We start from the raw sequence: 12,581 nt of genomic DNA on the forward strand, positions 1-12,581 counted from the left end.
ACTGACAGTGACAGGAGCTGGGAGGACTGACAGTGAGAGGAGCTGGGAGGACTGACAGTGAGAGGAGCTGGGAGGACTGACAGTGACAGGAGCTGGGAGGACTGACAGTGACAGGAGCTGGGAGGACTAGTCTGACAGTGATAGGAGATGGGATGGTCGGGCGCTCCTTATTCACCCCAGATGTTGGTTAGCAACAACATATTATTTCTATGGAGATGGTGGGATATTACAGGGAGCAGCCAGCAGGGGGCTACACTGTGTGTACTCGTCATCCGCAGGCCGGTGAGATCAAACACCTTGTCACATCTGATGACTGACTGCTGTCTGTTCACAGGTCCGTAGGAAAAGCACATCACATGAAAGTCTGAGACTCACGTGCAGCCTGCAGTGCACACCGCATCGAATGCGGCAAATCTCGTCAAACAAACACTACAACTCCCGTGAGACCCTGCGTGGAATTCATCCTGGGCTTCCGGTTCTTGCTGCTGCTCAGGACAGGTAGGACTTCCTGTGATGTCAGAGACTGAGAGAGCCCCAGGACACACCGAAAGCTGCGAGAGGGACAGCGAGGGACCGCCGGAGAGCGAGGAGCTGGCCCCGGACGTGCTGGCTGGTGAGTTACTGCGGTCACTGGCCCACGTCGCCTTATTTTATAGCCCGCTTACCTAACTGCCCGGCTACTGGCAGCTCACCAGCAACTTGCCATCATTTGTACGTGGTGTATCCAGGGCGTGTACTGTGCCTTTCTTTTATATTGGCAGCGTTACTGCTATGTGTTACCTGAGGGACTTACTTTCCTGTGGGCGGATTAGCAGCTTATAGGCCATCTATCACAAGTGCAGAGAGCGAAGGGGCCTGGGAGGATGCCAGGTGGAGACCCTCCATACGCCCTACCGCCAGGTGGAGACCCTCCATACGCCCTACCGCCAGGTGGAGACCCTCCATACGCCCTACCGCCAGGTGGAGACCCTCCATACGTCCTACCGCCAGGTGGAGACCCTCCATACGTCCTACCGCCAGGTGGAGACCCTCCATACGTCCTACCGCCAGGTGGAGACCCTCCATACGCCCTACCGCCAGGTGGAGACCCTCCATACGCCCTACCGCCAGGTGGAGACCCAGGGAGCATTACGGGTAGAGACCCTCCTTACATCCTACCACTAGGTGGGAACCTAGGGAGCATTACAGGTGGAGACCTAGGGAGCTTTATAGGTGGAGACCCTCCTTACACCCTACCACCAGGTGGGAATGTAGGGAGCTTTATAGGTGGAGACCTTCCTTACATCCTACCACCAGGTGGGAACCTAGGGAGTATTACAGGTGGAGACCTAGGGAGCTTTATAGGTGGAGACCTTCCTTACACCCTACCACCAGGTGGGAACCTAGGGAGCATTACAGGTGGAGACCCTCCTTACACCCTACCACCAATTGGGAATGCAGGGAACTTTATAGGTGGAGAGCCTCCTTACACCCTACTACCAGTTGGGAATGTAGGGAGCTTTATAGGTGGAGACCCTCCTTACACCTTACCACCAGGTGGGAACTTAGGGATCATTACAGGTGGAGACCCTCCTTACACTCTAACATCAGGGGGAATGTACGGAGCATTACAGGTGGAGTTCCCTCTTTATACCTCCCCCTCCCCAAACATACTCCATGTGGAGATCCTCCTTACACCCTACCATCAGGTGGGAACCTAGGGTGGATTCCAGGAGAAGTCCCTCCTTGCACCCGCTACCATCAGGGAGATAGAAACAGGGGTTAGGGATACCTCAAGGTGGAGCCTCTCCTGAAACCCTATCATTCGCTGGGAACTTGGGAAAGATTCAAAGTGGGGTGGTACTTTATCATCAGGAGAGACCACTTGGGAGGATTCCAGGTTGAGTCTCTCCTTACACTCCTCCACCATCAGGAAGATAGGAGCCAGTAGAGGTAACAGAAGTGAGTGTTCTTTATGACCCTGTTACACAAGCCAGTAATTGGTAGACAAGCCTTCGTAGTAATGCTTCTTTCCCGCCAATCACATAACAAGCAAAAAGTTTGATGTTTTGATTTTTATGCGTATATGGAAATAAATTCATGATTGTAGCATCACATTGCTCCATGCAGACATGTTACTAATGTGGACAGTAAATCGTATTAGTGATCGTTCTACCCCCGTCATTGCTTGTCAGCCTGTGTGTTATGGTGAAGGGTAATTATGGATATTGTGACCCTTGCATTGCAGTTAGTTGGTGAGCAGAGCACTCTTCTTGTAACTGTCTGCAAAAGGACATCATAAATGTGTATACGACTTCCCAGGTATGCGCATAGATATGAGGGAGAGATTATTGTTTTTTGTTCTTTCTTTAAATAACCAGCGGTCTCTGCTGTGCCTTCCCCAGCGCAGAAAGTATCACTGTATTGCTCTCAGAACAGGTAGCAAAGTATCAGTCTTGCTATTTTGTTTCCAATATAGTAAAAATAGAATGTTTAGAGAAGGGCACACTTGGCTAGTGAAGTCACCCGCTGCATCTATGATGTGCTGACACGGGAAGGGTTTCTTCCATCGAGCACAGCAGTGGAAGTGAAGATGCGGGACCGGGATCCAGGACTGATTATTGGCACACTTTTGAAATACAAGTATTTTAGCAAGACCTTTACAATCCCCTTATGAACACATCTAAAAGTAGTTTTTGGTATGTTGACAACCCTAAGGGGTTGTCTGAAAAAATGTATTGTCCGAAAGTTTTGTTTCTTACTTTTTACAACTGATAGAATGGTAGTAAACTTTTTTCTGTTCCTAGTGACCAGGCAGGAAAAGTTTTTGCTTTCTAATACCTTCATTCTGAAGACCGTTGTCCATTCCTCATCTTGATGTCGTCTTATGTTGTGTGTAACGTGTCTTACTGAAATCGTCAAAAAACAATTCTTCACAGCTGAACACAATTTTAGCATATGCAAGGGTTTTTGCCAAGACTCAAAGCACCACTCCAGAGTTTTGTTTGTTTTTTTCTGCGCTGGAGTGATGCTTTAAATGTAAGTCCCCTGCCCCCGTTCTCATGCTTGCCTTCCAAGTCTTCACCTTTTACCGACTCCGGTCCTTCAGTGCCATCTTGTGCACGTAGCTTCTGGTTGGCTGGAAGTCAGAAGTTATGTCAGAAGAGCCCAATGCAAGTCTCTGAGAACCAGAACAAGACTATAGAAGGCTATGTATAGAAAAGTGACCCCAGCGCAGCTCCAAGAGACCAACGGGTGCAACGCTGGAAAAGGATGAAGGTAGAGGCAGGTGAGAGTGATACAGAAAATAAAGGCATTACACTTTAAGCAGCAATTCAGCGGTGCAATAAAAAATGCTGGAGTGGTGCTGTAAGAAAGATGACACTAAATCTAAACCAAATCTGCACTATGTGAAGACAGCCTAATTGGTCCTAGTTGGAATTCCGGAAGTGCGGCTGGTAAGAAAAACCCTAGGCCATTAACAATGGGCAAGCTATTTTCAGTTTCATTTCTCATTATGCTTAGAAAGCCACTGCAAATTGTACTAAGGCTACGGCCTCACTATCAGTATTTAATCAGTATTTGTGAGCCAAAACCCGGAGTGGGTCAAACATGCAGAATTGGTGCACTTGTTTCTATTATATGTTTCCTCTGATTGCTCCTCACCTGGTTTTGGCTTACTAATGCTGAGAAAAAATACTGAACAAATACTGATGGTGTGGTCGTAGCCTAGTGGCATGTTAGCATTTGCACCTCGGCATGCATGTCGCTCATATCCAGTGTGGAACCCCAGCCTAAATGTGTCTGACTAATTTAATCAGATCTAAATTGATGTATATATTTTGCCAGTTAACCAGATGGAAATTTGATCAAGGCCTCCTTTAAAAATCAGCTTGGCACTCACTAAGGTTGACATACTTTGTAAATCTTTTTAGGACATGACAATCCGATCTATGGTGTTACATTGTCTCTGTGAAGATACATCTGCTGAACTCAATGGTTGGCTGAAGAGGTGATGTGCGCTGTAGTCATGCTGTTACCACTGCAGCCAATGAACATACACCGAAGCAATGGCGGGAAGGGCAAGTAATAGCTGGTTTCATTCGTTTAACCCAGTGTTGGCCCTTGGAGAACAGGAAGTTATTTGTAAGGCCTGCCTTTTCACATACATGTTTTTCATGAAACCTAGAACATGTTCCCTTTATAGTCTGATGTATGTCCAAAAAAAAATTGCAGACAACATATGTTGTTTTGTTTTTTATTTAATCAAAGGTCCGGTAAAAAAAAATCAGCCATAAGTGTATATGGGTCCGTGAAATTCACGAAAAGGTTACGGATGTGCTGTCCATTTTTAGCATTGTAATGGCTAGGAGAAGCTTGCCGTGTTTTTTTTCTAGCATATGAGAAAATCACTGATTATAAATATGGACAAACTAACCAAGCACTGATTAAAGATCTGATCTCAATACCGATGAAAATCAGTCCATTTTTTCTCACATATGTGATATAAACGGACATGAGGCCTATGGTTTGTAAATTGGCCACATACTTTGAAGAACTGTTGTTATTGCAGTTAATTCTGCTATAGAGCGCAGATGCCTGTCACGGACAGTACAGCCTATGAATACCTAATAACTTATATGGCATGTTCACACTCTGCATTTTTGCCATGCATTTTTCAAGGTTAGAGGAATGTCGCACTTTACAGTATCAGCAAAGTGAGATTTCTGAAATCCCATGCACATGCTGCTTATTTTTTATTTACAGATTTAAGCCTTCAATGTATTTCTTCAAATTAGGTCAATTCTTTGTGTTTTGCAACATTTTTCATCCATTAGAAAAATTACTTATTTTACACTGTTTTTTTTCCTGCCAACACTCTTGGTTTTTTGGTGCAGAAAAATCTGCTGCAAATACTTAATGTGTACACATACCCAGAAGATAATTCTTTGACAGCTCTGGAAAAACATAGGTGGAAGTGGTTATAAATCACACCTCCGCATGAGTGAATATGCCATTTATATTAATCTTAAAGCACTACTAATGTAAGGTCACTGACCCTAGTATTATTATACTCATCTGCCGTTCCGGTCCTGCGCCACCATCTTGTGACCTCAGCGCCTCACTTACCGGAAGTCTAACTATCACAAGCTCTCAATGTAAGTCTATTTGCTTCATTCTGGCTTTCATAGACTTACATTGACTAGTTACTTCTGGATTGCCCAGCAAGCAGGGGAGCCATCAGGCCGGACACCAACCGCTGCGGTGCCAGGAAGAGCCGAACACAACAGCTGGTATGTATAAGACCATGGACAGTGAACTTACATTAGTAACACCAGTCCAGCGCTGCAATAAACAAAGCCTCTGAAGTGGTGCCTCAACAGAATGCATGTCTGCAAACAACCAACTCAGATCTATCTGGGGAAACATCTATGTACCTAGAATGCCATTTATTTTGGATACAATCCTGATAAAGCAGATGATGTTCGTTTCGCTTGCATCATTCTCTTCCTGCTCTTATAGTATAATTATGTGTTTTTACTGCTGCAGATCCTGAAATTTTATGCTCATATAAGCATAGTATGATCTACAAATCTTTGCGTTTTTTGTTTAAACATTTAATTTTGAACACACCCCTGTTCAAAAGCCAGGTTTGTCACATAAATCATTCCAAGAAGAATCATTTCAGAACTTTTTTTCACATTTAATCTTGCCCATCTGTACAATTCAATTGAAAGATGCACTGAAAAAAATTATTAAAACTTGAGCTTTATATAAGGTTAATCAGAATCACTTTAAATTGCAGATCTGTATGGACTACTATTTAGCAGGACTATGGAGCCTTAGAGTCCATTTTTGTGGAGTCGGTATAAAATGGACCGTCTCCTAAAAAAATATATAGAAAATTGAGTACAGTAGTTCAGTGCAGTACGTGCTGTAATTTTTTTCCATTATAATTTTGGAAAGCTATGAAATGTCCTATAAATGTCTGTTCTGTTCCTGATCTAAGGATCTCTGCTTTTAGTTGAGATTAATCTGTGCTGCACTTTATGCACATGCTCAGTAGTGAGGCAGTGCTGGTGCTGCACTTTATGCACATGCTCAGTAGTGAGGCAGTGCTGGTGCTGCACTTTATGCACATGCTCAGTAGTGAGGCGGTACTGGTGCTGCACTTTATGTGCATGCTCAGTAGTGAGGCGGTTCTGCACCTTATGTACATGCTCAGTAGTGAGGCGGTACTGGTGCTGCACTTTATGTGCATGCTCAGTAGTGAGGCAGTGCTGGTGCTGCACCTTATGTACATGCTCAGTAATGAGGCAGTGCTGGTGCTACACTTTATGCACATGCTCAGTAGTGAGGCGGTACTGGTGCTACACTTTATGCACATGCTCAGTAGTGAGGCAGTGCTGGTGCTGCACTTTATGCACATGCACATGCTCAGTAGTGAGGCGGTACTGGTGCTGCACTTTATGTACATGTTCAGTAGTGAGGCAGTGCTGGTGCTGCACCTTATGTACATGCTCAGTAGTGAGGCAGGGCCGATGCTGCACCTTATGTACATGCTCAGTAGTGTGGCAGGACTGATGCTGCACCTTATGTACATGCTCAGTAGTGAGACGGTGCTGCACCTTATGTACATGCTCAGTAATGAGGCAGTGCTGGTGCTACACTTTATGCACATGCTCAGTAGTGAGGCGGTACTGGTGCTACACTTTATGCACATGCTCAGTAGTGAGGCAGTGCTGGTGCTGCACTTTATGCACATGCTCAGTAGTGAGGCAGTGCTGGTGCTGCACTTTATGCACATGCTCAGTAGTGAGGCGGTACTGGTGCTGCACTTTATGTACATGCTCAGTAGTGAGGCAGGGCCGATGCTGCACCTTATGCACATGCTCAGTAGTGTGGCAGGACTGATGCTGCACCTTATGTACATGCTCAGTAGTGAGACGGTGCTGCACCTTATGTACATGCTCAGTAGTGAGGCAGTGCTGGTGCTGCACCTTATGCACATGCTCAGTAGTGAGGCAGTGCTGGTGCTGCACCTTATGCACATGCTCAGTAGTGAGGCAGTGCTGGTGCTGCACTTTATGTACATGCTCAGTAGTGAGGCAGTGCTGGTGCTGCACTTTATGTACATGCTCAGTAGTGAGGCAGTGCTGGTGCTGCACTTTATGTACATGCTCAGTAGTGAGGCAGTGCTGGTGCTGCACCTTATGTACATGCTCAGTAGTGAGGCGTACTGGTGCTGCACCTTATGTACATGCTCAGTAGTGAGGCAGTGATAGTGCTACACTTTATGTGCATGCTCAGTAGTGAGGCAGGGCTGGTATTGCCCCTTATGAACATGCTCAGTAGTGAGGCGGTGCGCTCAGTAGTGAGGTGGTGCTGCACATCATGTACATGCTCAGTAGTGAGGTGGTGCTGCACATCATGTACATGCTCAGTAGTGAGGTGGTGCTGCACATCATGTACATGCTCAGTAGTGAGGTGGTGCAGCACATCATGTACATGCTCAGTAGTGAGGTGGTGCAGCACCTTATGTACATGCTCAGTAGTGAGGCGGTGCTGGTTCTGCACCTTATGCACATGCTCAGTAGTGAGGCAGTACTGTGGAATCTGTGGTTTGGCTTACCGACTCCAAAGTCCTGCTATTTAGGCCTCATTCTGACATATAATTTTCATGCATGTTTTCATACGTGTTTTTTACAAATAGCACTCATACCTGTGATTGTCTGTGGGACCAAGCACGTCCTAATTTTTGATGGACTGTCCGATCTTGATCCAAGGTTAGATCATAATTGGTAATGCAAATCAATGAGTCTGTGAAAAAATCAGATGACATCTGAATGCAGCCTGATTTTTCACAGGCTGTCAGAATTGAGAAGATGGAAAAATTTATTTCCCCTCCACATACGAGAAAAACAGGACCACACTGAGACTAAAGTCTGATAAGAATAAGGCTATGTGCACATGTTGCAGAATTCCCGCGGAAATTTCCGTGGGAATTCCTGAATTTCATTCCGCGGGAAATATGCGAGCAAATTGCATTTTAATTTCTGCCTATTTCCCATGGAAAAACTAGCGATTTGCAAGCGATCTGGAGCATAGTGTTTGACAAGTGTGACCAACTTTTTACTATTGAGGCTGCCTATGCAGCTTCATTAGTAAAAAGATCTAATGTTAAAAATAATTTAAAAAAAATAAAAAATGGTGTTTTTCTCACCTTCCGGGGTCCCGCGCAGCGTTCCCGATCATCGCGATGCTCCCGTTCCCAGGGATGCCTTGCAAGACCTTTGATGACGTATGTTTACATACAAAGCAAATATACTGTAAGTGTAATAATATATTACTTACATTTGCTTTGTGTGTAAACATTATAAATTTGAACATGGTATGTGATGACATTATGGTCTTCAATGGAGAATGACAAAGAAGAGGTTGAACAAGGAGATGACTTCACAATTTTTTTTATTACTATATCTTTGTCAGCCAGATACCCTCATTAATAAAGCGTTACATAAAGCGTCAAAGACACACGCCTATGTAGGAGCATTATCATAATTAACCTACATATGCTGTAACAAAACGGCAACTGTCAGAAATCTGCGTGAAACACAATATCTGTTTATTTTTCAAAAAATTTAAAAATTGCATGGGCTCCCGCATAATTTTCATAACCAGCAGAGGGAATGCTGAGGGCTGATGTTAATATTCTGGGAAGGAGCCAATAGCCATAAAGGTTCCCAGGCTGTTAAGTATTAGCTTACAGATGTTTGCTTAGCATTTACTGGCTAGTTTACAGGGAAACCCCAGAAAAAAATTGACATGGGGGTCCGCCTATAAAATCGAACCAGCAAAGGCTAGGCAGACAGCTACGGGCTGATAATAATAGCCTGGGAAGGGGTCATGGATATTGGCACCCCAGGCTAAAAACATCAGCTCTCAGCCGCCCTATAAATGGCGCATCTTATAGATGCACCAATTCTGGCACTTATCTTCGCTCTTCCCACTTGCCCTGTAGCGGTGGCAAGTGGGGTTCATATTTGTGGAGTTGATGTCACCTTTGTATTGTCAGGTGACATCAAGCCCACAGGTTAGTAGTGGGGAGGCATCAATAAGACACCTATCCATTACTAACCCCATAGGGATATTGTATAAAGCACAGACACCCAGAATAAAGTCCTTTATTTTAAATAATCACACAGACTCCTTTATTGAATCTAAATTTACCATACTTACTGAAAACCTAATCCCTGACGCCCTCATCTCCTGCAAGCAATCAAAAAATAATAAACCAACATATAGTACTATCCTGTCCGATGCAGTCCATTTAATATCGAGTACCCCACGGCGATCTCACGTGTAGAACAGTCACATCGGGAGATCTGACTGTTCTACCCGGCCACCAGCGATACACTGCTGGAGCGATTACGTCCTGTCACTGTATCACTGCGCTGCCATGAGAGTTCAGCTGAGTTCATCAGCTCCAGTGCTCTCACTTATGGCACTGCTGCGTGAGAACTGGAGCTGATGAACTCCGGTGAACGCTCACGGCAGCGCAGTGATACACTGCGAGAGAAAATACCTCCTGTCAGTGTATCGCCGGAGGCCGGGTAGAGCAGTCACATTCCCGGTGTGACTGTTCTACACGTGAGATCGCCGTGAGACACTCAGTAGTAAATGGATTACATCGTACATGATAGTATTATATGTTTATTTTTGATTGTTTGCAGGATGTGCCGGCATCAGGGATTAGGCGTTCAAATGCGTTCGGTTAGTATGTACTTTGTATGTGAATATGTATGTAATTATGAAAATGTTTAGATTTTTTTTTTTCTTTTTACAGTTGAACACAGGCACCAGATGATGAGACTAGTCTCCCATCATCGGCTCATGTGGTCTCTGTTATACGTGACAAAAGACATAGCCGGATGGGAGTAGTAGTCCCATCAGACGACGCCTAAGTACAATCCCTATGGGCTGTTTGTCCCATGGGTACACACGCAGGCAGGCAGACAGACAGACACATAATCTCCACCCACACACTTTTCCTCCTTTTGATATCCTTTCCTTTGACAATTCGCAGCAAATTTGCAGCCAAAGACGCTGCAGAAACGCAAAAAGAATTGACATTCTGCAGAAAATAAAATGCTGCAAATACTTATGGAAATTTACTGATCATGTGCACAACACTTCAGGATTGTCATTGAGTTACCTTGCATAAGGATTCCATTGCGTTTTTGGACCATTTACACGAGTAAAAAATGCATCAAAAGTGCATCATGTGCACATAGCCTTATGAAAAAACTGTTAGCCCCAATGATTAGCACTTTTCCTAATATAAGATTTAACATAATGTAAAGAAAATGCTGTATTTGTCACATACACATAATGTAAATGACCTGACTTCTCTACAAGTACTCCCCGAATTCCCAGCATTGCTCCCATAGGCCCCTGGGTGGCATGCAGTATTGTAGCTGCAAGATCATGCTGCTTATTTTGAGAGCTCTCATTTCGGACTAATGGAATGCTACCTAGAGCAGGAGTGCACAACCTTTTCTGGTCAGAGGACCACATTATCATGTTGAATGACTCCCCAAAGGCTGCAAAACTTACAAGGGTATTCGTATCTGAGACATTTCAGTTAGCATCAGTAGCACATAAGGCCATAAAATACAATGTATAGATGGCCAGCTGTAAGTCTTATACATCTTTTTGGAGTAACAATAAAGGATCAATGGACCAAATTCTCCTAACATTTATGGGGTTACATTAGCCAATTTTGTAATAGAATCACCAGAAAATTAGTATATATAAGCATGAAATGGTGAATATTTAAAATGTTACCTTTACTTATTGTTTAAAAGCAAACATTAATAAAAATGCCTCTTGGGATAAATAACTGCACTAGCAGAATAAACACAATAAATACAATCCACTATAGGGTGATCAACAATTAAATCAAACCCCCAGTGGGTTCAATCAAAGTTCATTAGGTCACAATCCACTATAGGGTGGTCTACAAGAAAACCAAAATACACCCAGGGGATTCAATCAAACCACCATGTGTCCTGTCTTAATGTCACCCATGTCAGTCTACCTTAAAAAACACAAACTATGGCTTAGTGGTGACAATCAAGCAAAGAAACAGGGAAGTCTGCTCATATCACACATTACATTTGATGGTTCCCTTACTAAATAGTGGAACAATCTCACCATAGGATGTGTCCAGAGTCAGTTCCCCACGCCTGTCATGATCCCTTAATTGTCTTCTATGATGCCACCATGTCCAAGTTTATCAAGATTTGAGGTGTGTTGCTCCCTTCACACGTTCCCTTTAGGGGAGTATGGGGACACAGAGATGCAGTGCCTTGCAAAAGTTTTTGGCCCCCTGGAACTTTTCAACCTTTTCCCACATATCATGCTTCAAACATAAAAATACCAAATGTAAATTTTTGGTGAAGAATCAACAACAAGTGGGACACAATTGTGAAGTTGAACGAAATTTATTGGTTATTTTAAATTTTTGTGGAAATTCAAAAACTGAAAAGTGAGACATGCAATATTATTCGGCCCCTTTACTTTCAGTGCAGCAAACTCACTCCAGAAGTTCATTGTGGATCTCTGAATGATCCATTGTCAAAAATGACTAATGATGATAAATATAATCCACCTGTGTGTAATCAAGTCTCCGTATAAATGCACCTGCTCTGTGATAGTCTCGGGGTTCTGTTTGAAGCACAGAGAGCATCATGAAGACCAAGGAACACAACAGGCAGGTCCGTGATACTGTTGTGGAGAAGTTTAAAGCCGGATTTGGATGCAAAATGATTTCCAAAACTTTAAACATCCCAAGGAGCACTGTGCAAGCGATCATATTGAAATGGAAGGAGTATCATACCACTGCAAATCTACCAAGACCCGGCCGTCCCTCAAAACTTTAATCTCAAACAAGGAGAAGACTGATCAGAGATGCAGCCAAGAGGCCCATGATCACTCTGGATGAACTGCAGAGATCTACAGCTGACGTGGGACAGTCTGTCCATGGTGGTGGCAGCATCATGGTTTGGGCCTGCTTTTCTTCAGCAGGGACAGGGAAGATGGTTAAAATTGATGGGAAGATGGATGGAGCCAAATACAGGACCATTCTTGAAGAAAACCTGTTGGAGTCTGCAAAAGACCTGAGACTGGGATGGAGATTTGTCTTCCAACAAGACAATGATCCCTTAACATAAAGCAAAATCTACAATGGAATGGTTCACAAATAAACGTATCCAGGTGTTAGAATGGCCAAGTCAAAGTCCAGACCTGAATCTAATCGAAAATCTGTGGAAAGAGATGAAAACTGCTGTTCACAGACGATCTCCATCAAACCTCACTGAGTGCGAGCTGTTTGCCAAGGAAGAATGGGTAAGAATTTCAGTCTCTCGATGTACAAAACAGATAGAGACATACCCCAAGCGACTTGCAGTTGTAAGTGCAACAAAGTATTAGGTTAAAGGGTCCGAATAATATTGCACGCCCCACGTTTCAGTTTTTGAATTTCCACAAAAATTTAAAATAACCAATAAATTTCGTTCAACTTCACAATTGTGTCCCAC

The 12,581-nt window shown here is 43.9% G+C and overlaps 1 protein-coding gene across 3 annotated transcripts in view; it reads left to right on the top strand.

The window, feature by feature from the left end:
* The first annotated feature begins 326 nt into the window (after window positions 1-326).
* Window positions 327-12,581, top strand: part of PHACTR4 (phosphatase and actin regulator 4) — a 116,319-nt gene continuing 104,064 nt past the window's right edge. For 2 of the 3 annotated variants that reach the window (XM_073564049.1, XM_073564035.1), the window contains exon 1: window positions 329-613. Coding sequence is in view for 2 of the 3 variants with exons in the window: in XM_073564035.1 (XP_073420136.1) it covers window positions 514-613 (100 nt within the window). In the remaining variant the exon portion in view is untranslated. Of the gene's footprint in view, window positions 614-12,581 lie in introns of all 3 variants that reach the window. The other variant, XM_073564026.1, reaches the window with a different exon arrangement.

Source organism: Dendrobates tinctorius, unplaced genomic scaffold, assembly GCF_039654945.1.
Source record: "Dendrobates tinctorius isolate UK_male_01 unplaced genomic scaffold, ASM3965494v1 ptg000015l, whole genome shotgun sequence".
Taxonomy (NCBI): domain Eukaryota; kingdom Metazoa; phylum Chordata; class Amphibia; order Anura; family Dendrobatidae; genus Dendrobates; species Dendrobates tinctorius.